At 35.5% G+C, this 27,540-nt stretch overlaps 1 protein-coding gene across 1 annotated transcript in view; it reads right to left on the reverse strand.

The window, feature by feature from the left end:
* Window positions 1-531: 531 nt before the first annotated feature.
* Window positions 532-27,540, reverse strand: part of GPR180 (G protein-coupled receptor 180) — a 32,006-nt gene continuing 4,997 nt past the window's right edge. Inside the window, exons 3-9 of the mRNA XM_077855184.1 lie at window positions 21,138-21,338; window positions 13,595-13,775; window positions 13,404-13,453; window positions 10,174-10,331; window positions 6,948-7,139; window positions 5,012-5,089; window positions 532-4,063 (exon numbers count right to left, since the gene is read on the reverse strand). Of these exons, the coding sequence (XP_077711310.1) occupies window positions 3,905-4,063; window positions 5,012-5,089; window positions 6,948-7,139; window positions 10,174-10,331; window positions 13,404-13,453; window positions 13,595-13,775; window positions 21,138-21,338 (1,019 nt within the window). The 3' untranslated portion in view covers window positions 532-3,904. The remainder of the gene's footprint in view (window positions 4,064-5,011; window positions 5,090-6,947; window positions 7,140-10,173; window positions 10,332-13,403; window positions 13,454-13,594; window positions 13,776-21,137; window positions 21,339-27,540) is intronic.

The raw sequence follows: 27,540 nt of genomic DNA on the forward strand, positions 1-27,540 counted from the left end.
AGATAAGCAATAATGTGAGTGAGCTGCAACAATGTGTGCCCTGCTCGGACCTTTCAATTATAAAAAGAAATCTGGATCTGGCTACTTAACTTATACCTTCTGAATCTTGCACCACAAACCTCTTGTACCCACACTATCCTAAAATTATGTAGGGAGAATTAAGAGGAACGTATCCTCAGCTTAGCCACATTGGCACCATATAAAGCCACTACAGATGGCCAGAGGTCTCTGAAAGATATTTGATCTGAGAACCTGGAGGGTAAGGAAGATTCAGCCACACAGCCATGCCAAGATTTGGAAGAGAGTATTCCAGGCAGAAGAAATAGCTACTGCAAAGCCCTGAGGCAGTGATATAAATGAGATATTTTTTAATGATGAGGCTGGAGTATGGTGAGAGGAAGAGTGGTATGAAATGAGATCATAGATAGAGGCAGGGACCGGATCACGTGGGGCCTTCTAGAACATGGTAATGAGCATGGATCACTTTTTTCTAAGTGCAGTGGGAAGCAAATGGAGTTTTTAACAAGCCAGTAGTAGTTTGATCTGATTTCTATTTTTAAACTTTATTTTAAAATAATTTCAAACTTAAAAAGAGGCATACGATTAGCACAAAGAATTCCATCATCCAACTGATTTCCCTTCACTTTGCAGAGAAAGGGCTTTGGTGGGCAGGGCCATTCCTTTCTAGGACTCTTCTAGGTCTCCTGGTATCCTATATAAACGACACTCCTCGAGGACAATGTCCATGATGCCCTGGGAATTGTGCTGCCCAAGTAGTGGAAGCTGAAATATTTCTTGGAGAACTACTTCAAGGAGTTCAGGACAGTGTGCTTTCATGGTAGTTTTCAGATTTCACAGGAAAACCAGTCTTGTTATTTGTCTCAATTCTTGACTTTATGTTGGTACAAAAAACAGTATTACCTCTTCAGATTTAGTCTCAACTTGATTGGTCACCGCATTACTTCGCAAAAACAGAAAACCTCACAGATTTGACACCACTGAAGCTATTTAAAGAGAATGTTACACAGATAATTTCAGATTTCCTAAGAACTTCCAGAGAATAGGCACAGTCTCCTAAGGGAAACATATTGAAGGGCCACCGTTCATAATGGTGTGTGAAGTCTCTACATTACTGTTGGCCTTAGACTTATTTATCCTGTAGTTTCAATAGACTTGGCTTACAAGTTGAGACCACAGAAAACCTTCCTAAAACAAGCTCTTCTGCCTGGATTCTCTTCCTCTAGCTGAAAGCCAAGGTTCAAATATTGAAATGTGCTGAGGTGCACACTTGCTTATCTATGCAAGTTCATTTCTGACTTCAGTACAAATCCAGGTTTAACATTACAATCAACAGCTAAAATTAGCTACCGATAGCCAGGCATTTTCACTAAAAACATACACACCTAATAGGTGCTCATTAAATTATGAGGGTAAAAAGCAGAAAAACTAAAGAGAAGCTGATGCCTTTAGAGAAATCATTTATTCTCTCTTATGCTCAGTTGAAGGGGAGCTCTGCTAGCGCAGCAGGGCTCAGTGACAACAGTGAGTGCCTGGCACACAGCAGACATTCAGTTAAGGAGGAGCTAATATTATTACATGTGTCATAAAAGTAAGTATCTTCTATAGCTTCTTAGAGAAGAAACAAAATGCTTCTGAAAAAAAAGAAAAAGAAAGAAGCCTGGACACAAACAACCATTTGTCTTCTTTAAGAAAAAAAATTGTAAAAATTAATTGTAAAAAAGCATGATCTGAAAGAAAAGTAGAAAAGTTTTGATCTTTAATGAGAGTTTACAGTATATACTTATCCTTCCATGCTCTGTGCTACAGAGCTCTGTGTAAACATTCACCGAGAGAAGAGTGGGTGCTGTGCCGCGACTTACAGACTAAATTTTCAGCTCTGATTACTAAATTCATGAACAATGTTTTATATGCTATATGTTAAGTATTCACCATTTTCCTTCATTTAACAATGGCTCTTGAATAACAAAATAAATTATCAACAAATTCAATCATAAAATAAAAAATAATTAAAGTAAAAAAAAAGACCTGTCAGAGTTTCATATATACAAGCACAGTAACACATTTCATATATCTGGATTGCAGTTTCTATGTTCTTTGTATAGGTAACAGAAAAATTATTTCCTCTCTACTGGTACAAGTTCACAAAGCTTATGAAAGGCTTCCCCTTTTTTGATTCTGCTTAATTAACTGCACCTCAGTTGAACAGGACAGACAGCACCAGGGTTATGAATGAGACGTGGTAAAAGAAAAGGTCATGACCACACAGCAGATCACGAAGAGCTAAAATACATTTCCAACTTCCTAGTGGTAACCTGTAGCCCTCATTTATTAAATAATTTACAGAGAACTGTTAGAAAGATGATCTAATGAGCCAGGTGACCTCTGTCACTTGTCAGTTTGCTACTTGCAAACATAGATATTTGCCTCTAACATGAAACAGAACACTGTTCAATTCCAATGAGACCAGGTGTAAGGTAAGAATGAGGACAAAGTCACAGGTACTTTAAAGTTAGGCTGTGTCGTTTTAACTATTTAATTAAAAACTTTAATTACCAGGTCAGTGCACCATTTCTTGCTTAAAAATGTAATACCTTTGGAAGTAGATAAAAAGTATTTGAAAAGGAAATAAGCCAGATGTAAACTAAAAAGGCCTGAACAGCATGACACCCAACAGAAACAGAATAATTTCCAATCAGTGACTACTTATGGGAACACTCATTTTATACACCAGGTATTGACAACCATTTAGCAATTCTTTAAACAGGCACTTGATAGAGTATTTCATAGCTAGCATACTCAATACTGGGGCATCACATACACAAAAAAATATGGCTTTATTACAAAGGATTCAAGATGGCAACTACTTAGAATCCAGTGCCAACAAGGATTATAACAAATCCAGTGAGTATTTTGTTTTTCAATTATTCATAGAAAATTTAATCCTGATTAAGTATCCTTGGGCAGGAATTCATGGGTAGTTGATGACTGAAACCAACATTTATGTGAAATGCTTCTGTTAATTTAATCTGTGTATACGGCTTAATTATGATTGGGGATTCAATGTAAGAAATGAATTATATCAGGATTAAAATTTTAGTACCATATCACATAGTACGTTTCCCTTCTTTCTTTTTAAACATGTAACCCTGCTTGTCCCTTCACCTAAGTGCTCAGATTTTAAAAGTCTTTGTAAGGAACAACCCATATAATGTATCTAAGCTTTATTTTTCATAAACTATTTGTCAAAAACCCTTTGCTACCAAGCCAGAACCTGAACTAGAGCCAAAGGGATAGAAGAAAATGGAGAAGAACCCCACACCAAATAAACAAAAACTTATTCATTCATTCAGCTATAAATATATTTTATATTCACATTCTTAAGTAATTTCATTTTCAATTCCTTTAAACTCCAATGTGAAATGCATTTTCCTTAAAGCATAAAAAGCAGTTTTTAATCAGTGTATTACACTGATTTTGTAATTGGAGTTTGTTTAGATATGTATAAGCAAGTAATCATTTAACTGATTACTTTTCATAAGACTATCAAACCTGAGTTAACTATTGATATAAGATGAGGCATTACAACAAAGTGGTGAATCTCTTACCAAAATATCATATAATTCTTTTTATATTAATTTCCACAGATAAATTGCATAAATCACCCTATAACAACACACTTTCTTGAAAGTTTATTAAGCATATTTCAAAACATTTCATTTGTTACCTTTTTTCAGTTTGATACTGCTTAAATGCAGTTGTATAAATAACATGCTCTGCCTTCTTTGTTCAATTTTTCATACCAAAAGTATGAAAAAAAAAGTCACTGTATTTGGATCCTTATTGCACTCTTAAATCAATTGTTTTCTTTAAAGAAAATCAAGTATCAGAAGTGAGGCCGACTTTTGTGTCCAGATGATATGGTCAGTGGTAGTGTTACCGAAGAAAGTGAAGAAACTTCCCAGTATAGACTGTGGGAAAGAAAGAGTCTGTAGAGAATAACCATGGAAACAGACTGGCAAAGGATAACACCTATTGTGATAACCTGAAAAGAAAAGAAAGGGAATGCTTTTACGGCATGTAAACACAGAGAAATTATATTCAGTTCATCACGAACCCCCATACTTCCCGTTTATGTACGCATACATCACCTACTCTACCCTCCATCTTTGACATAGGTACATTTTATCAAAGAAGTTTTCAATAGGAAAATGTGACTAATGTTCAGAACTGTAACTGTTCAAAGGCAAAATTTATCTAACAGTTAATTCACAGACTCCAAAATAAGACACATTCAATTTGCTACCGCATTCTCTCCTCAGGGTGCACACCGTAGGCAGAAAGTGGTAAGAAAAATCAGGTTCCTGGCTAATCTGGTAAGAGGAATAAAGCATGCCCCACCTGAATCCTGAAGAGTGTTCTAAGGGCATTTCAAAGATCCTCAAGTTGCTTCCTTATTTTTGTAGACTATCTTCCTATCTAATTACCCTTTGCAAATACCTCAGGCTCGAGACATTTGTGTGTTCAAGGCCACACTGCATGGCTTGGAAAAGGGACCTAGCAGAACACAATGAGTTGATGGAGCCATTTACCTAAGAAGGCAAGTATCAACACTCTAGTCTGCAGTCTGGTAAAGCAACTAGACTGAGTTTTCATGAATCTACTTTGATTCTTAACCACTGCATAGTAAAAAATTTTAATCAATTGCTCTTAACATAGGTGGATTATGAATTGTCTAATTTTTAAAACAGTATTATGAAATAGGCTGAAATAATAAAAGTGATTTTCATCATTTTTTAATTAACTAGAATTAAACATTTTTCTTCCATATTTTAAAGTTCCTGTTCATATGCTCACCAGTTCAATTATTTTGTTTCAAAGTATGGTTTTAAAGAACTTAGAAAACCTCTAAAGAGATAAATAGGCCTTTTCTACTTTAATAATTTTCCAATAAACACTATAAAAAACTACAGTGATCATGTGTATTACTTACCTTATCTCTTTGGTAGTCACTAAAAATGACAGAGATACATGCAAGACCTGGATGGCATAAAAACCACAAGATACAGCCCTGAAACAAATGACAAATAAGCCAAATGAGTTTGGCTATATCTTTATTTCCAGAATGTGCCAGATAAAAAACATCACTAGCATATTTAGGAGGTCCTGATTGACCTCAATTGGTCTTTAGAAGTTCTATCTAATAAAATATAAAAATAAACTTGCTATTGCTATGATAATATTTCGTTTCTAATCAAATGCATATTTTAAATTTTGTATTCGGAATCTCTTATAAAGACACATTAATATACTCATTGTTAAATGACATTATATATTAAACATGAAAATACATTAATATAAGTAACAATAATTGAGAAAAAGTACAAATGTATAATATTCCTATAAAAAGAAAAACTAATAAAGATGTTCATTCACATTTGCATGTAGAGATTCACAAAGAAATTCTGTAAGAATACCCAAAACACTGACTACTAGTGGTGGCGTGTTTGTGGGTTAGTACAGAAGAGTGGAACTGAGTAAATAAGAATGAGAAACTTTAACATTATGCTTTTCAAGCATTTCTTTTCTATTTTTCCAAGAACAGAAATGTATTTTCTATTCCAAAACTAAAAATGAAGTAAAGTATTAAGTTAATAAATAGTAGTTATTGAGATGCTCAGTATAATAAACATAAGAAAATAAAAACAAGATGTAAAAAAATGTGCTGTTTGTGTAAATATGGAAGGAAATACATAGGAATATTAAAAATTCTCTGGGAGGATAAGTTGGTAGTAAATAGCAGTGATTATATGAGGAAATAATAACTGAGTAGATGGGAGAGAGATAAAAAATACTTTTGCTTCTCTTTAAATACTTTCAGATGTTTGAACCCATTTAAAAATTAAATTAAGGCATATAAAAATTTTTTTAAGTTCAAGAAAAAAGTTTGGTCCAGTTTTAAACACAGAAAAAAGAGGAAATTTAGTTTTAAAACATCTTAAATATATATTAACTTTCCAAACAATAAACCCCCCCATCCCTGTAAAAAATTCAAAAACAAAAAAGCATTTTCTTGCCTCTTTGGTACTCAGAAAGCTGAAGTGGGTTCCTGGGGCTGCAGGAGCAGCTTTAAGGAGCTGAACTCTGGGGATGAGGAACCTGGCCCTCCCTCCACAGCCACCCTGGGATGCTGAGCACTGTGCGCTTTGCCGGCTGGCAGGATGGGGGGGTACTGACTAACAGCTTATCTGAATGCTCTTCTGCATTGCCAGGATGAAGGTGTATGAATTCTTTCAATCTGACAGAAAAATACAACCTTCTAGGAAGGCAGGTTCCTGCAATGTTACTGCTCCAAATTCTCTCCTTATTTTTTCCTTCATTAAATGGGTAGAGAACAAAATCAAATTTGCTTTCAGATCTGACTCGTGTAAGGACATAGAAAAGAGGAATAAAGTAAATGTGATCTCATGCGGAGGCAGTGAAATGGCTGAAACAGCCTCCTGCTTCATCTGCTTATGCTGAAAGAAAGCTCCTCATGGTTAGAAAACACTGCATAACTGACAGTAACAGTTCATAACTACTACGTGTTTTCTTGAGAAATGTAAACTGTATTCTAACTTAATTTTTAAAAAACTCTGATACTACAGAAAAAAATGTGAAATTCCTACTGATAAAGAAATTACGACCCAGGCAAAATTGACCTAAGATTACATGGAAACTACTATTGCACAGGTTCTGTAAAATGGAATACAAAATCTTATCTCATAGGTTGTACAGATTAGAGGAGCTGAAATACAAAAAGGGCACAGCTTAGTGCTTTGGCACATAATAACAGCTTAACCAACATTAGTACAAGGTTGCTTAACCACCCAAAAAAAGCAGAACAAAGTTGATAATCAGAAGAAGCTATTTTCTACCCAAACCCATACTTTGGCGAACGTGATGTAAAACTCTCTTTTTAGAGTGCTTCTCTCCACTGTGATGATCTGGTACAGTCCGCAGCCTAACGACAATGCTAGGCAAATCCTTAAAATGATTAGCAAGATCCCTGCTAAGTTGTGATGTGAATGGTAGCTGTGAGGATTGGTATCTTCAAACTGCTCCCAAAGTAGCAAAATGCTCTGCAAAATACAACATCACATTGAAAGAAAAAAAATCTGTCTACTCATGATAAGTACTTTGTCAACTATTTTCAAACATCCCCTTAAAGAGTATATGAATATTCCTAAGAGGTTCTAAGATTTACCAGACTATAAAGATTGTTAACTAATAAAGCGCAGGCATCAAGCATAATAGACTTATCTTCCCTAATATACTAAACTAGAGAAAAGGGATTCTTATAAAATAATACAAAAGATAAAAAATGCAATTGCCATCATGATTCAAGTAAGACATCTTTAAGGATGAAACTAAGTTGAAAATGTTAAGAGAACAAACCCGAACTTTTTCTAAATCTTTCTTCCCTTAGCACCCTATCGGGAATCAAACTGCCCTGTATTCGGGCCCATTATCTCAGGATAACTTTGAAATATCTCACTATCTTCTGTAATCCAGAAGTGACCAAGTCAGAATTGTTGATTTCAGATGTCACTATTTTTCCATGGTAACCTCCCAGGGTAAAGGAGTGTATGTGTGTGTGTGTGTGTGTGTGTGTGTGTGTGTGTGTGTGAGAGAGAGAGAGAGAGAGAGAGAGTATGTGTGTGTGTGTGTAATATATATATATATATATTTTGTTGAGAGAATGAGCAGTATGCACACACAAGCAGTGGGGATGGGCAGAGCAAGAGGAAAAGAAGCCCCAGGCAGGTTTGGCACCAGGCATGAGCCCAGTGGGTGGCTCAAACCCAGGACTCCAAGATCATGACCTGAGCTGAAATCATGAGTTGGACCCCTAACTGACTGAACCATCTGGGTGCCCTAAAAGAGAGTATATTTTTGATATTCACTATGAGCATCCAGGTTATTCATGAATAACCAGCATAGGTACTCATCCTTTTCTTGACTTTTTCCCCCATATTGTTACTATTACAATAAAAAGCTCAACAATTCCTTATTAGCTGTTCTGTTTATGGCTATTGAGTAGAAATACTTTCCTTCCACCTTTTCCAAAAGTCAATCACAAATTACTACAATGTTTTTTGCCATCACACGTGTCAGTAGCCCTGTTTCCTTCATTAGCCAAGTCAGCCCTCAGAACTGTCTTCAGTGGCTTCCAAAGAATTAATGATCAAAACTCAGTTATTAAATCCAATTCTCAGGGAATCCCTGGGTGGCTCAGTGCTTTAGTGCCTGCCTTCGGCCCAGGGTGTGGTCCTGGAGACCAGGGATTGGGTCCCACATCAGGCTCCCTGCATGGAGCCTGCTTCTCCCTCTGCCTGTGTCTCTCTCCTCTGTGTCCTTCATGAATAAATAAATAAAATCTTTTTTAAAAAAATCCAATTCTCAGGCATTATGGGGTTTGTCAGCAATCCCTTCCTCTTCTTACTCTCAAATCTTCTATCCTGGTCTTACTCCTACTACCATGATTGACAGGTGAACTCCTCTGTCATCCTGTACACATGCATTTCCTTCTTAGGCTGAATATTTGCTTTCCAACACTAAAATGTTACTTCTTCACTCTCCCAAATTATTATATCCATATGATTTCTTAACCTGTAATCCTAAATTTAAGTTTTGTAATAAGTAAGTGCTATTAAAGAACTACTGTCTCCTGGTATCTATGTGGGGTGAAGGATATGTTAACTAGCCTGATTTTGGTGACCATTTCATAATGTGGACATATATCAAAACATGAAGTTGTACATCTTAAATACATATAACTTCTATTTCTTAATTATACCTCCAATAAAGCCAAAACAATCCCTATCACTTCCCATGACTCACATTTTTACATATTCAAATTCCACATTTTTCAGTTATGTATATTAACATGTGGCCCGTGGGATACATGTATGTATTTATGTCGCCTCATTCACCTCGTCTGGGTGGTTGCTGAGGTCCAGGGCCACATTTCACGTCTTCTTCACAAGTGCTTAAATAAACTCTAGCGTAGTGTCATCATCTCAGTTCTCAATTTATATTTGTCTATGATAATGGGTTAAAATTATAATGGAATAATGAAAATTAGATTTAAAAAAGCTATTTATTGAGAAATGAGAATTTAACCCAATATTAACACTACTTTCCAGAAGCCCTGGATCAAAAACATTAAGTTGGTAGAATCTTGCCCTTATTTTAATCACTTGTAATTCAGTTGTCATTAGCCCTTCATTCTAAAGCCTTAGGAAGCCATTATTTGCTATCTAAACATCACCACCTGTGATATGATCTAACTCAGTCATGAAATTCAACATACCCATTTCACTTAGCATCTACTATACTCAATAAATATCATGCGTATAAAGATGAATAAAGCACAGGACTTATCACTTCACTAATGAATTTTTCACTTTATTTAATGCATTAAAACTCAGATTATAATGTTCTTTGCAGAGCCCAAGTGTATATTTCATTTTCATCTACAGCCAATGATGAATTTTTGTTTATACCTTCCTTTATAATTTTTATAGAATCCATTGCACATAGGCATATGGAGATCCTAGAATAAAAGAAAATAAACAAAAAAGGGCTAAGAAGACTAAATTTTCTAAAAGACTAAATTTGTCTTGTATTTGTTTTCAAAAACTAGATCCCTTTCTTTCTCATTCTATATTTTGCTTTATTGTTAATCTCAGATATTCACTTGAATTCCTTCATGTATATAAAGTAATAGAACTGGCCCTAAAAATCCTTGCCCATGGATGAATCTCAAATTCATTGACTCAGCCATGTAAAATGTTGAGTACTTACTATGTGTTAGAAAATATGATAGAAAGCTATTAAGTAGGAAATGAGAATCTATCCTAATATTAAGCATTCTTCACGTTTTTAAATAAGCTGATTGAAAGCTCAAATTCATGTAAGTAATAACTAAATTCTGCAATCTACACATATTAGCATTCAGAAGATTACAAGTTATTTGATCTATCACTCTTTAAATTCACACTTTAAATGACAAATTCCTCATGGGTGTCAAGTTTCACTTTTGAAATGAGGTCTGTTCAAGTTTGGATTTTTGCATATTGCCAAGTATAAACACTGAGTATCAATACTCACCTGTGTTATGACAATGAATACAGCAATGCCAGTGGATGCAGGAGTAGAATCCCACTGGAGAGGTCTGCTTTGAGACTTCTTCATTCTGACTATTGTCCAGCCCATGCATAGACTCAGAAGCAGGTATAACATTTGAATTTGGGAAGCAATGTCAAAAACTAATGGGAAATGAGAACAAAAGTCAACCAAGTTTTTACAATACAAAGGATTTGGTCCTTTTTGCATTGAGAATGTAATTATTTTTTAAGCACAAAAATATAGGCATTTTCAAAGAGAAGTTGATAAAATTCAATAACAAAAGATATTCTTGTAGAACTCTAAAATTAAAATTTTGCCATTAGGTTTGTAAACATTTCTGAAAATAGAACAACGGCAATACTCTATATGTATCTTTATTAAGACCAACTTTAAATCTCTGTTTCCCATTTTTCTTAGCTTTTCTAACTACATAATACTGTTCTCTGACTGCTTATTAACTGACTGCTTATTAAAATAAACACATTTTAAATGTAACTTCTGCAATATGGAGAATACTAGTACCTTTATTTCTGAGTTGTTAATTTTTTAGATAGCCGAACTATATCATGTGAGCTTATTTTCTAAAACTATTAATAAGAAATAGCATGACAATAAAACACAATGGCTGTTGTAACATTCAATGATGTTGGCTTTAGTGTTAGTCCCGAAGACAAACGAAATGTATTATGTAATACTTATGTATTAGTGTGATGTGCCACCAGGTGGCCATCACTGACACTGCAGGGAAAGACTGCTCCTTTCAAAAAGGAAGCAAGGAGACCACCTGCATTCAGTCTCGTGCTTGGAGAAAACAATGCATTTTTATTTTGGAAATTAGTATTTATTGACTCAAAAAGATGATCACTTTCTCATCCTAGGGTATTTTGATGTGGATTTTGGAATAAACATGATCAGAATGCACCAAACGAAACTTTCTTCAAATCGCCAGCCATACTTAGACGTCTACAACTTTTACTTCCATATTTATATAAAGATATTCTTGCAGAAACAGGTAAAACTAGCTGTACTATATTAAAAAGTTACAAGCTGAAAACCTATTAACGATTAACGATACACCCTTTCAGATATATTTTGATCATTTTCTCCCTACTCTGGATATTCTACATTTATGCTCATATATTTGTTATAGCGAATTCCAATAATGAACTGTCACTATATTTGAATAGTACAAAATGTCATGGCCTTTCAGATCAAGCACAATTTTCTCTCATCACAGATTTTAAATGTCTGTGATGTCAGTTACTTTTATTTAACATCTCACGAATACATATTCCGTTACTGGAAGAAGTCAGGCAAAGGAATATTCCTGCATAAGTTGCTAATTAGCAAAAACAAATACCTGAGCCCTGATGTTCTGGCTCATTTTTTTGTATAGTAGGTGTGAAGCACATATTAACAGAATGCCAATATGTAAGCATTAGGTAGAACACTGCTTATCTGACACTGAAAGATAACTGTAGATAAAATAACAGGCCACATAAAAATCCTATTCTGTTTGATTTTATTAAGAATCTTGACATTTTATTTTTATTTTTTTTGAAATTCAGTTATTTTTTTTATTTTTTACTTATTTATTTATGATAGTCACAGAGAGAGAGAGAGAGAGAGAGAGAGGCAGAGACACAGGCAGAGGGAGAAGCAGGCTCCATGCACTGGGAGCCTGACGTGGGATTCAATCCCGGGTCTCCAGGATCACGCCCTGGGCCAAAGGCAGGCGCTAAACCGCTGCGCCACCCAGGGATCCCAAGAATCTTGACATTTTAATCATTTAATCAAATCTGTTGTCTGAATACCAACATTTAGTAACATTTATAGTAGTTTAATAAAAAGAAAAAACTTTGCTTTTTAAACCTACAGTGAAGATGCCAGCCTAAAACACTATTTTGTATACAGCAGACACAAAACTTCAAAAGTCCTTGATTTCAGTGATAGCTTCCACTCATGCGTTTTTGTGCGCTTTGCAACTTCTAAAATGCATAAGCTAAATTATTTCTCATGTTCCATTCAGCTTTAAAATTCTATGGTTCTATTAAACATCCTGAGTCACCTAAGAGACAAGAGCAGGAGAAACCAGAGCTCCCAAAAATGTTCAAAAAAGAGAAGCAACTCTTCTTCGTGTCCAAGAGATGACCAGTATGTGTCCTCTTCAGCAGGAAAACAAAGTTTCTAGAAGGTTTAGAATCTTAGGCAGCAAGATGAGGAAAATCGGTTCTGTGATTACTACAAGATTACCATGAGCTACCCTATTAAAGAAAGACGAGACTATGAGAGAATTACGGAAATATTTTAAAAAGTAAATCCTAGAATGGTTGCATATTCAGAATTTGCTTTTTTTTTTTTTTTAAACAGAATCTTTTGACTTTTATTTTATTTTATTTTTTTTAATTTATGATAGTCACACACAGAGAGAGAGAGAGGCAGAGACACAGGCAGAGGGAGAAGCAGGCTCCATGCACCGGGAGCCCAACATGGGATTCAATCCCGGGTCTCCAGGATAGCGCCCTGGGCCAAAGGCAGGCGCCAAACCACTGCGCCACCCAGGGATCCCAAGAATTTGCTTTTTTACAGCAAATCTTGACTATTTTTCTGGGACTGAGAATGGCATTCTAGATTGTGGGAACTTTTAAATATTTTTCCTATCATGCTTAGTTGAAAAATTACTTCATAAAATTCCTTGTATAAATAAAAGAACAAAGCTGTGAGGTCAATTCAATTACAGGTATACTCTCTGACTCTGGATCAGAAAATAGGAAAAGTCAAAAAAAGGGATGAAAGGAGGAAAACAACCTTCAGCTTTAGGATCAGAAAACTTGAGTCTGAGTTTTGTCTCTACCCCTCAGAACTACTGACATTTGGAAATGTGCTTCTTGCCAATGAGCCCAGATTCTTTATGTGCAAGATAGGTGTAAATGTCTCTACTTCATCAAGTTTTTATTGAGATAAACAGAGAATGCATATAAACATGCTCCAAAAACAATGATGAATTACACACATGACCTATTATCAAGAAGAAACTATACAGGACAGATGGGAACTAAATCTGTAACCCTCTTTTCAGTGGGGCTGAATTCTAACCAACCCTGGATAGAAAAATTCTATCAGGACAAAAAATAATTGACAAAAAAGAAAAACAAAACAGAGGCAAATAGCAAATTTATGTTTCAAAAAATATACCTTAGAAAGATACTCACATTCTGCCAAACTTCCCATAAAAGGTATTCCTATTCCATCTTTGGAGTAACTGAGGAATTGAAGAGAAGACTATTAGTGTAAATTACAAATGCGAAGAGATGGTTCATAATCAAAGGCAGCATAATTTGGGGGAACTAATTAGGATTAATTAGATGTAATGGTGAACACAGTTTTAGAGGTTTCAAGTTACCTGGAGAAATGAATGTAATTAGCTAAAGCTGAGCTGGCTTGCAGCAGCAGTGCAGTTGTCAGAACCTTTAGGATCACGTGCATGGGCCCTCCTTTCTTGATAGCCTGCCACAATGACTGAGCATAAATGCAAGCAAGCACAAAGTACACCAGGACTAGGAGGAAAAAGAACTCATGTAACCCTGTGAAGAGAAGAAAGGAGTTTGCTTCAGTACAACAAAGCCAGTAATAGTGTGGGGTGGCTTTTAAATCTTCCTGACAATATATTTCTAAAACTGTTTTTTTTTAACTGGAGTCATAGCTTTCACTTATGTATGGAAAAAGAAGGAAATTATTAAAATGTAAACAATTTTTTACTTTGGGATAAAGGTTTAAATATAAGAAGGCAGATTAAACTAAAGTAGGTAAAGTCAATCTCTATAAAAGGATCCTTAGGCAATAAGCCTGAAGACTAACCATAAGAAAATTGTAAATTAAAACAAGGATGTTAGCATTCAGTCAGACAGACTTTTTACCCCCAAAGTGGATTACTTTAGTATGAAATTTAGGAACAGATTTTGTCAACAATAGCTTAATATACCCTGACAATGGTTCTCAAAGTGCAATCTCCAGACTAGCAGCATCAATAGGGAACTTGTTAGAAATAGAAATGCACATTCTTGGGCTTCATCCCAGATCTACTATATCAGAAATTCTGGGAGAGGGGACCAGCAAGCTGTGTTTTAATAAGCCCATCAGGTGATTCTGATACAAAAACACAGCTCTGGAATATACCACTATCTTACATTTCCAGTGGAACAAAGTTTCAAAATACGTTATGACTGCAGTCCCCTTCTGAAGTAAACTGTCTGCAGCTCTTGTCAAAGAGGAAATTCTATGGTGACCATGAGACTCCATCCCACAGTTGGCTAAAACTGTAATACTTGACCAAATGGCCACCAACCCAAAGACTAGCTGCTGGCCACCAGAATAATTTGGTTCTCAAAGATAAGTCAGGCTAATCAGTCTCTCAGGAAATCAAACCATAAAACATGGAAAGAACTAGGCAGCAGAAATTGAGGTTGAAAGGAGCTGACATTGAAGTCAAATCAGGCCACAGTGAAATAAATATTCTGAGTAAGCAGAAATATCAAACAAGCAAAGGGAGCTGGTTGGTAAAAACAAAAACAGAGTAAACGAGCAGACTTTATATTAAAAACGGTGCCAGTTGTTAAGCAGCCTCTAGTTCCTACCAACAGCTTTCCAGTACAGTCTTCATGCATCCCAAGATTTGCATCCCTTTTTCTGCATCACCTGAATCTTTTGACTGTGTCTTCATTTCTCAGAAATATCAGAAAATTTTTATCATAACCTAGAGGAGTAGCTTTGAGTTTAACATCTTACTTACACTGACTTAGTTACATCTAAAACTAGTTCCAAATATTAAGATTTCATATTGTATCTAAATACCACTGGAGTATAATGATGGTGGCTGTGAACAGAGCTGTCTCTACTGAATCTGTGGATGAACAGCCTAAACTGCAATCATTTCCATCCAATCATGAAGCTGAATCTGCTCCAGTTTACCATTTGAGGTAAACTCTAATCAGTGGGCAGAGAAGGGAGTATTAATTTTGAAAAAGCAATCTAGAAGATACAAATAGTAGAAAAGCAGTCAATAAACAGTTCAATCTCAATCATATTTTTGCAATGGTTAGGGGGAAAAAAGGAGATAAGTAGTATTTCAGCCACTGGGTGTCTCTCCTGCTCTACATATATAAATGTTCACTTCCCTCATTCAGGTGAAAAAGCACGTTTAGATTTCAGGAAGAGAAGATCAAATAACTCAAGAGGCATAATTTCTTTTTAAACTCCTTACATAGGCAGCATTCCAGCTCTAGAAATAATGGGACAATAAGCCTGGGATTGTTATAGTAATGGAACAAGACAGAAAATACGCTAAATGTATTAACACTGTGGGTCAGTAAAATTCTTCATGCAATTCTGTCTTTTGAATCTTAGCTTTTATTTTTCCTTCTTAGTATAAAGAATTAAATATGGCATTCTTTTTGTTTTATTTACTCATAGTACTTTACAGAGTATCTATTACAAGATAAAGTTTCACACTCCATCCGTTACAAATCCGCCATGAAAAGAAAATCCTCAGACTATTTACTGAGTAATCAGAATAACATAGGAGGAAGGTACTTTTGAAAAGAAGACATCTGTTAGTAGCAAAAAAATGTTTTAGGAATAATCAAGATTAAATGTACCTTCCAGAAAAGCTAACATTATAACCAACAAATTATTTCCTTCAGATAATGTATTAAATAACCTGCACTAGCTCAAGACATTTGTGTCTTGTACTTTGTTCATTTACTATTTTTACCTTGATCCTATCCAAAAGATAGTCTAAAGATAAAATGTGGATTCTGCACTCACTGTTCTTTTAAATAAATTCCCTCTAGAAAAAAAAAAGTCCGTTTTTTTTCTTTTCAGTGATCAATTTTACTTTTGTCCTGTTACCATCCATCATAAGAAAACAATCTATATTTGTTCACTGTGAAATTAAATTCTAATTTTTAGATAAGTGGGTACTAAGTATTAAATTTCACCTACACACAAAAGAAGAATACTGTTAAATGAGCACGCACCAGGTGGCAAACACATATGTTATAAGGAAATGTGTAGATTTTAAGGCAAGCTTAATGGGAAAAAGCACTGGCAAAATTCAGCAGGAAGAAAACTTACAGGAAAGCTTCAAAAAACTCCGCTCCAGCTAAATGATGGGAGATGGGAGAAAAGAGGGTAAAGGAGACAGTCACTGGGTCATGGGTGCAGCACTGGAACACTCCCACCTACCCCAATGTCCATGCCACCCTCAAGAGTTTCAAGATATATCCTAATTAGTCTAAACTCATCACAGAAATTCCAACACCCCTGCCAATAAGGGGTATGCCTAACCCTTTACTCACAAATTCGTCTACCCTTATCTTCCTTCTGACACTTTCACTTACATTTCTCTTATGATGTTGTAGAGCAAGGGCACGTGACCCAGTTTTGACAGGGAAATCTGATGAGGAAGCTTCTAAGAAAGGTTTCCTTGCTCTCAAAAAAGAGATACTGAATTTTGTCATTATCTAGATTCAATGCCCACAAAGTGAACTGCAGTTAACTTTGGACATGAGGGAGCTAGCCTAAGGACAAAGCTGACAGAAGATAGGAGGGTACAGAGATGCTAAATAAACCACCGTGAAGAAGCCTCAGAAATTCTTGTTATATAAGATAATTTCCTTATTGTCTATACTACATGCATTAAAGTTTTCTATTACTTTAAAGCAAAAGCATTCCAACATGTTACCAGAGCCAATATCTGGAATCTTAAAAACAATGAGATAGCAGATGTGACAGAGAATAATATTCTGATGAAAACCAGACTACTTTGGATGATAATACTTTAATTCTCAGGATTCTGACTACTTATTTTGGTTTCTAACAAGAGCACAACTATAGTCAATGAAGGTTCTAATTTTTTAAAAAAGATTTTATTTATTTATTCATGAGAGAGAGAGAAAGAAAGAGAGAGAGAGAGCGGCAGAGACACAGGCAGAGGGAGAAGCAGGCTCCATGCAGGGAGCCTCATGTGGAATTCCATCCCGGGTCTCCAGGATCACACCCTGGGCTGAAGGCAGGTGCTAAACTGCTGAGCCACCCGGGCTGCCCAGATTCTAATTTTTTTAAGAAGCAGTTTTACTTTATTCTACCTTAAAATATAATATTCCTATGTAGTATTTTGTCAAGTAGCATCATCCTTGCCTTAGTTTTTTTTTTAAAACTAGACCAATCTATAAAATATGAGATTAACTGCAGTCTAATAGATACAAAATACATAATTTGTTTGAAAGAAAGCAAATTATAAAATCTAACCAGAATAACATGTAACATTAATTGCAGCTACCCACACCAAGTTATTCTAATTCAAACTCCTTAGACATACGGCTTAATAGTCAATTCTCAGTAAAAACCATAGTAAATCAATTTTCCCTACTCAGGGCAGAAAATTAGACAAATGAGCAGAAGTTTCTAAAATGAACTGGGATTATTTCTTGGAAAGAAATTCCACACCTGAGGCTACGTAAGTAGGAAGAATCCTTCTCAAGGCTCTACTGTAAAACCAATATGATACCAACCAATGTGGGACATGGACTTTTATTTTTTTACTTTTAAAAGATTTTATTTATTTATTCATGAGAGCACAGAAAGAGGCAGAGACATAGGCAGAGGGAGAAGCAGGCTCCCTGCGGGGAGCCCAATGTGGAACTTAATCCCAGCACTCCAGGATCACACCCTGGGCCAAAGGCAGACACTCAACCACTGAGGCACCCAGGCATCCCGGGACATGGACTTTAAGATCATTGGTTCTGCACATTAGAATCAACTTGGAGCTTTGACAAAGCTCAGTTGCCTGGCTTTCACTCCAAAACCAAATCTTTCTAAGTCTCAGGGGGTAGACATTTGTATTTTTTTTTAAAGTTCTCCAGATGTACAGTGATGGGTTGAGGACCACTGATTTATTACACTTTGATGTAGAATTAATCATATTTTAAGGGTTTTATACATTTTAATCAATAAGATGATGTGAGTCCCTAGAAATTAAGCCAGCCACATAACAACTTTGAATACTTTTAAGTACTGCTGGTACTTGTTAATAATCAATCCCCACAGATTAACCTTGCACTGAATCATGCTTAATGAAAATCCATACTATAGTGAGGTTTTGCCCCTCATTTAAATGTTTGTTGGTGATATGACCAATGTAACTTTCTCCATTCTAGTATAAGACAGATTTCAGACATAAACATAAACATCAAATCAAACTCAGTCTTGGAGAAGGTAGCTCAGAGTCAGGACTAGTTGAATGAGAATGGTTCATGTGAACCCTAAGAAAAAGCTAAGCATTCAGGATGTTGGAAAAAACACCGGAAGATATGGACAAGGTTCAGGGTGAGCCAGGGCAAGTATGGCTGACATTCAGTGGCCCAAAGGTGGCAGAGGCCACAAATGTGACCACTCTGTGGCCTACAGTCAATGTTCAGATGTGTAATCAGGAATGAGGAAAGAGACCATAAATGAAAGCCTGGATAAGGAAGCAAAACAATCACTATAGGATCTAGTAGAATCTCAAGCATCCACAAAATAAATAAAATAACCTCTTTTTTTTTTAAAGATTTTATTTTATTTATTTCACGATAGACATAGAGAGAGAGAGAGAGAGGCAGAGATATAGGCAGAGGGAGAAGCAGGCTCCATGCCAGGAGCCTGACGCGGGACTCGATCCCGGGACTCCAGGATCGTGCCCTGGGCAAAAGGCAGGTGCCAAACCACTGAGCCACCCAGGGATCCCCATAAAATAACCTCTTGAGCTACAGGCAAATTGCCAGGAAGGCAACAGGTGAAAGAGCTTTTGGATTAAACTACACCATAGGCTGTATAGTTTGCACATAAAGTGACTGTAGCAGAGCATTCAGGGACTGCTGAGTCTTTACCAGTCCTAAAAATAACTGTCACATGAAATAATAAAGACTTATGGTTAAAAGGGACTTCACAAGCAAATTAGTCTCTATCCAATGCTATCCAATGTCTATCCAATGCTATCAGTAGACCTGGGTTTCATCTGTCTATCCAATGCTATCAGTAGACTAGGTTTCATCAATGCCTTTCCAAACTACAGAAGATAAATGTCAAAGTTTATAAAGATAAAAAAATGGGGCACCTGGGTGGCTCAGTGGGTCAAGCAATGGACTCTTGATTTCAGCTCAGGTCATGATCTCAGGGTCATGAGATCAAGCCCCGAGTCGGGCTCTGTGCTGGGGGGCTTGGAACCTGCTTGGGCTTCTCCCTATCTCCTTCCTACTCTCCTCCAATCAATCAATCAATCAATCAATCAATATAAAAGAAATGGTAGGACTGAAGTAACTTTTAGTAATGACCCATACTGATCCACACTACTATTAAGAAAAATTTAACCTTTAAGTTTGTTTGCATTCAAAAATAATTCGAGGGATCCCTGGGTGGCGCAGCGGTTTAGCGCCTGCCTTTGGCCCAGGGCGCGATCCTGGAGACCCGGGATCGAATCCCACATCAGGCTCCCGGTGCATGGAGCCTGCTTCTCCCTCTGCCTATGTCTCTGCCTCTCTCTCTCTCTCTGTAACTATCATAAATAAATAAAAATTTAAAAAAATAATAATAATAATTCGAGTAGCTTATCCCTTTTGTCATTTCCTTCACAAAAAGAACTTTATTTAAAAATGTTTGGGTTCCCATTGTGTCACCATGTAAATATTTTTTCAGACTAAAAGATATTAAAAAAATTTCTCTCTTCATACATTAAGTTACTGGTGACCTGGTGTCCATAACACATGTTCCTTTTTTTTTTTTTTAATTTTTATTTGTTTATGATAGTCACAGAGAGAGAGAGAGGCAGAGACACAGGCAGAGGGAGAAGCAGGCTCCATGCACCGGGAGCCCAACGTGGGATTCGATCCTGGGTCTCCAGGATCGCGCCCTGGGCCAAAGGCAGGCGCCAAACCGCTGCGCCACCCAGGGATCCCCATAACACATGTTCCTTGAGTTAAATTTCTATCTGTGGCAATATACATTTTGAACTAGGCAATTGGTTTCATCTAACGTAGTCTCAATTTCTGTTCTACCTGCACCCACTTATCTTGATGGTCAATGAGATTTAATGGGTTGAATTTCTCTCTAAGCAGATTGATTCTTCCAAATGGGTAATGAACTCATTAAGAAGTAAACTCCTAATCCTTTGTTTTGATAGACATTCTACAATCTCAGTCTTCATTCTGACATGTTAATTTACAAATCTACTAAAATACTGTATAGATGTTTATCATTAATCACAAGAAGTTGTTCATTTCTGTTTGGGCTAGGAATCTTGCTTCTGTAGGGCAATACGTAGTCAATCTAAAATTTTGACGAAATATTTATGGAAGTAAATTGGATTCTGGAAACTTTACAAACTTTGATCATTCCTAAAATGGTTGCAAGCTCCCACAAAGACAATCCCTAACCAGTTTACACAACTTGGTGAAAGGACAGCCATATAAAGTAGTGCAGTTTCTATCTCACTTAAAAACTGATTTTCCAATTTAGGTTGCTCTATTTATTAGCATTTTTCTGTTTATAAAGATTAATGCTAGGTTATCAAAAAAGCAAAAAGGTTTAGAATGTATAGAGAAAACTAAAAACCATCCATAATTCTACTACCCAAAACACAGAAACAATCTGTTAATATTTTTGTCCTTCTTTCTGCTTAATTATCTGCCTTTTTTAACATACTTCAAATTATAAAATATAAAGTTAAATGTTCTGCTTTTCTAACTTAATATTATAGCTATTAAAATGCTGTAAGAGGATTCACTTACCATCTGCCTGTTGGACACTTAAGTTGTTTTTAATTTTTAATATTCAAAAAACATAACAAAGATATTTGTGCATAATTTTTTTCTATATTTAGAATATACACTTATGTATATATATATTCTTACCAGATTCTCCAGCACCAAAATGATCAAATGGATTCCCTTCAGCATCTGGGTTTAGTAACATCATTTCAAATGGGATATCTTCCACCTGAGAATTCTCATTGTCATCTCTGCACGTATACTTGTCTGCATAAAACACATGCCACGTTTGTGGATATGGAATCTGGGATACTGTCAGATTATGTTCAGTCTGATTCATGGTCACTTTAAAGAGAAAGAAAACAAATGTTTTCATTTTAGTCATATAATCAACTCACAGAATTCTTTTGTTTTGTTCTTACTATCTTGAAAATCGAAGCCCTGGTATAGTACTGGAATAAGGTCTGTAAATCATAAGGCAGATATAAATAACGTATCTTAACCAAAGGAGTCACTATAAAAGTATTGTGAAACACCACAAATGACATTTTGAATCTGAATTTTAAATATTTCAAAGTCTTCAAGTAGATCTTTTTATTGTGGTAAAATATATATAAACATAAAAGTTACCATTTTAACCTTTTTGAAGTGTACAGTTCTATGGCATTAACTACATTTCACAATGCTGTGTAACAACTGCAGTGATACTTTTGAAAATTGGATTTGAGTTAAAATGGAGCATTCAACTCAGGGAATCATTATTATACCTAAAAACTATGACCAACAAATACCTTCAAAAGATTTTCCAGAATCTTTTTCTCATTGATCATTCTTTAAAAAGGAACTGAAAGGAGAACATAAATGACCAGAATATAAGAGCTGTTATACTGGGTCAGGTCTATATGGCGGGGGCATGGGGAGTCTTATGAATGCTGGCATCACACGGATCTGTGTTTGAATCCTGACTCCAATACTTACTTACCTTCTGTGTAAACTTGAGCAAGTTATATAAGTAATGACACTTTCTTCATCTGTAAAATGAAGGTAATACTTAGAGCAAAGAGCTGATAGGAAAACTAAAGTTATAGGAGTCACTTAGCATGACACCTGTCACACAGTAGTTACTGAATTATGGGTTCATTCTCCTTTTCCTTTATTTAAGACAAGATAGTTATCCTAATAAGTGTCCTCCAGGGTAATCCTGCTCCCCTCTAGTGATTTGAAAATGTGTAGGGACAGTTCTGTTGTCACACAGTTGAGAAGGTCCTTGGACGGAGGCTGTACTAAGCCTCATGCAATCCAAGGTAAAGTTTCATATAATAAAGACCTGTTCTGCCCCAAATGCCAATAGCAGCCTTCTGAGAAACACTTAATGATGTCTAAGATGCCTTCCAAATTTGAAACTATGACTCTGACTTAAGAGGCACTCACTAACACCACCACAAAGTTGTAGGAGAGTAGTGTCTCAAACGCTACATATAATAAAAAGAGTAGAAGAGTTAAAGGAGGAAGTGTTGGTGCTATTACTTAACAACCTTGCAACTCACCAAATAAATTACTTAACCTCTCAAAATGTGCTTTTTCAGTAGTAAAATTAAGATACCTAACCTGTCTAACTCAGAGTTCTTGTGAGAAGCAAATGAGACAGTATATGAAAATCCCATGTAAAGAGTATAATTCTATACAAAATATTCTTAAAATATAAGATTATGATGGTCTCAATTCCCAACTCTAGATTGCCCCCACAGCATGCCAGCTAGTCTTTCTCAATTGAAGAAAAAATCTTTTTAAAAAAGATGTTATTTATTTATTTGACAGAGAAAGAGATCGCACAAGCAGGGGGAATGCAGAGGGAGAAGCAGGCTCCTCACTTTCTCAATTGAAGAAAAAAATGCCTTTTTTTTTTTTTTAAGATTTTATTTATTTATTTGAGAGAGGGAGCACTGAATTAGGGCCAGAGGGAGAGGGAGAAGCAGGTTCTCCAATGAATGGGGATCCTGATGTGGGACTTGATCCCAGGACCCTGGGATTATGACCTGAGCTGTAGGCTTAAGCAACTGAGCTACACTGGCTTATGAACTTATTAATTTTCTTAGGTGTCATGATGCTATTGTTGTTACGGAGAAAAACGTCCCTACTCTTTTAAGAAGCAAGCTGATATAGAAGTGGGGCAAAGTGCTCATGACGTCAACAGCTTATTTTCATATGCTTTGATTAAATACAAAAATCACAAACATACAAATACAAAGCAATGTAACAAAATATTAACAGTTATTGAATCTAAGCAAAGGATATACCAATGTTAGCTGTACTACACTTTCACTTATTGAAAACTTTCCAAATAAAATGTTTAAAAAATGCTATTTTGGGAGGCACCTGGATGGGTTAGTTGTTGGCTCAGGTGGTGATCCTGGGGTTCTGGCATCAAGTCCTGCATCAGACTCTTAATAGGGAGCCTGTTTCTCCCTCTGCCTATGTCTCTGCCTCTCATGAATAAATAAATACAATCTTTTTTAAAAAATGCTATTTATAAGTTGTCTTTAGAAATGAGATACAGGTCAGGATACAAATTTTGAGGACTTAGACTTTACACCTGGGAATTTCATGAACTATATTTAAAGTGGATAAGATGATTTTATTAACAATGCCATAGCATTGCTTATTTGGACTATCCTAATTTAGCTGACGTTTATACTGTTGTTTTTTGGTTCATTTATTTATCTTTTTACTGTATAGCTTCTTGAAATTGTAGCAAAGACTCTAGTTTCCATTAAATATTTGAAGACCTTTAATAAGAATTTAATATACGATTAACCTTTTAGTGGCTCAGAAATTAGGCTTTTAAAATGTGCAGCTCACAATTACATAATCTGGACCTTATAATATAAAGGTTCTGCTATGTTGCTGTTTTATCACTTGCACTCTTTTCTTAGATAAAACAACACAAAAATTAACCATTATATTTTTCACCAATATACTTTTTAATGTTTTTTCAATTATACAGATTTACATCAAATAAAAACAAAAGTGTGCTTCAAAAGTGATAATGGCCTTCAGTTTTTTGTCTTGTGGCCTGTTTCAGTTTTACCAAGCCTGGGAAACAAGCCTCTTGACAAAACTGTATGTTCATTGTTTTTGAGACAAAAGACTACCACACAGCATGCATATTCCATGCTGATGTAATTAGTATCTCACATATTAACAAAACTTGAATTGCAAAGAATAATGTTACATGGCTAGCTGCCCAATCATGTTATAAAACAAAACGAATACTGTTAACAAAAATACACAGAATAATAAAATGCTAACACTTTTAAATGATTTATAAAATATTCCAAATGCACAAAAGGAATTACTGTGCATGATATTAAAAAAATACTGAAATGTTTTATAAGTAAAATATTAGCTCTTGTAACCTGACAGCAAATTACCCTGAATCTCCTTGCTAATTTTTTTTACATAAAGTCATAATTTTCAGTGCTTTTAAATGTCTCGTTTGCTAGCTTTAAAAACCTACAAAATAGTTTTTATCATTTTTTTAAAAATCTGACATTTTATGACTTTACTAAAAGGATGATTGAAAAATAATTTCTCAAACATTAATTTGGGGCAATGTATACTCACAAGCAACATTTGACACTAAGGAATTTTTCAAATCTGCTAATCTTTTCATAGTTCACAGCAGCATCAGTTAAGGTTTTACATAGAAGTTTGGCATAGTTAATGAACTCATTACCAAATAGGCAAAAAGCTATTGCTTCCTAAAAGTCTCATTAATGGCCAGGAAATGAGAAATTATCTAAAAATATGTGGTACTACTACATAGTGATGAATTTAAGGATATGCTTTTTGTTTCAATGCATCAAAGGTCCTGAACAATTACATACTGTATATACGATAACTAATATGTAAAAGTTAGAGAATATAGATTTTCTTAAGACTTGGCTTTTGTTGCTGGGAAAAGAGTTGATGAAATTTGCAGAAACCTAATTTATTTCAGGTCCCAAAATTTAACAAAACAATCTTCATTCCTCACAAATTCCTATTTTCTGAGATCTTCCATTCCAATAATTCCAAAGAATACCCTTGCATTCAACAGAAGAATAGAGAAGAAGGAAAAATAGTCTGAGAAACAGCTGTAAGAGGTTTATAAGTTATAGCTTTATATATAAGCAACTCCATCCTAAAGAGTTATAATTAAAATTGCAGCAGTTTGATTTTCAACCTTCTTGTGGTATGGGTAGGTAAACTGAGCCTCGAAGAAAACAGGCAGTGATTCTCAGTTTAGCAGTCTTTCCATTGTACCATGCTGTCTCCCTGTACAGAAGGTCTGTGACCGAAGGTGTATGACTGTTACAAAAATGTTTTTGCAAGTGCATATAATACACAGTATGATATTAACCAGGGAATATAAAAAACTAAATCAATTACTACAGCTCAAAGCTTTAAACAGCCTGCTAAGTTTTTACTGGAAGAAAAAGACCAAATACAAAGCAATCAAACTACCAACCAAATACAAAAGGTGCCAAATACAAAGCAATCAACCTAGCAACCAAAAAAACCCTCAATCTCTTCCACAAATGGTGCTGGGAAAACTGGACAACCACATCCAAAAGAAGGAAATATATATACACAAAAATAAACTAAAATGGATTAAAAACCTAAATATGAGACCTGAAATCATAGAAATCCTTAAAGAGAACACAGGCAGTAGTTTTTCTAACATCAGTTGCATCAACATTTTTCTAGATATGTCTTCTGAGGCAAGGGAAATAAAAGCAAAAATAAATTATTGGAACTACATCAAAATAAAAATCTTCTGCACAGCAAAGGAAACAACCAACAAAACAAAAAGACAACACGGGAGAAGATACTTGCAAATGACACATCTGATAAAGGGTTAGTATCCAAAATATATAAAGAACTTATACAACCCACCACCCAAAACCCCACAAATAAACCATTAAAAATGGGCAGAAGACATTAACAGACATTTCTCCAAAGAAGACATACAGATGGCCAACAGACATCAAAAAAATGCTCAACATTACTCATCATCAGGAAAATGCAAATCAAAACCACAATGAGTTATCACCTCACACCTGTCAGAATGGTCAAAATAAAAAACACAAGAAATAACAACTGTTGGCAAGGATGGTGGAGAAAAAGGAAAACTTTTGCATTTTTGTTGGGAATGCAAACTGGTGCAGCCATTCTGGAAAACAGTATGGAGGTTTCTTAAAATTAAAAATAGAAATACCATATGATCCAGTAATTCCACCACTGGGTATTTATCCAAAGAATATGAAAACATTAATTTGAAAAGATACACACACCCCTATATTTACTGTTGCACTATTTACAACAGTCAAAATATGGAAGTGACCCAACTGTCCATTAACAGATGAATGGATAAAAAAGAAATATATATATATATGTATATATATATATACACACATATGTACACGCAATGGTATAATAGTCATAAAAATGAAATCTTCCATTTGCAAAAATGAGTCAATAATCAGAGAAAGACAATTACCATATGATTTCACTCATATGTGGAATTTAAGAAACAACACCAACTAACAAAGAAAAAAGACCCCCCCCCCCAAAAAAAAAGACTCTTAACTATAAAGAACAAACTGATGGTTACCAGAGGGTAGATGGGTGGAAGGATAGGTGAAAATGATGAAGGGGATTAAGAGAACATTTATCATGATGAACACTGAGTAAGGTACAAAATTGTTTGATAACTATATCACACACCTGAAACTAATATAGCACCCTATTAACTATACTGGAATTAAAATTAAAAAACAGAAACAAAACACCCTTCAAGTCCTAAGTTCTATGACAATTCAACCTACAAATACTTAGTAAAAACTTAATTACTAGGGTATTGTAAAATTTCATTCTCATAGTACCATGTAACTAACATTCATAGTACTTACCACTATTCCAATTTCACATTTATTTACATTGATCAGATTCATCCCTGTCACCCTCACTAGCCTCAAGGACCAAGCAAGTGTATTTTGGTCTCTGATTTATCACAAGTGCCTTGCCTAGTACATGAAACAATGGGAGTGCTCAGTGAAATGAGTAGACCAAAGGAGCCCTGCTGCTCTGATTGATTTTATAACAAGTAAATAAGATGTGAAGTGGTAACTATAATATGTGCTGTGGAAGAAAAACAAGCTATAGAAACTCAAGTGTTGGGCAGCCTGGGTGGCTCAGCAGTTCAGCGCAGCCTTCGGCTCCAGGGCGTGATCCTGGAGACCCAGGATCAGGTCCCACATAGGGCTCCCTGAGTGGAGCCTGCTTCTCCGTCTGCCTGTGTCTCTGCCTCTGTCTCTCTTTTTCTCTCTGTGTCTCTCATGAATAAATAAATACAATCTTAAAAAAAAAAAAAAACTTAAGTGTTAATAACTAAATGGAGGGAAGAGCCAAAGAGGGAAAGAAGAACAAATAGAGGAAAAACCTATGCAAAGGTACAGGATGGCAATGAAATAAAACAAGCAAGCCTACAAGTAAAATGAGGCAG

The sequence above is a fragment of the Canis aureus genome, chromosome 17, assembly GCF_053574225.1.
Source record: "Canis aureus isolate CA01 chromosome 17, VMU_Caureus_v.1.0, whole genome shotgun sequence".
Classification (NCBI taxonomy): Eukaryota; Metazoa; Chordata; class Mammalia; order Carnivora; family Canidae; genus Canis; species Canis aureus.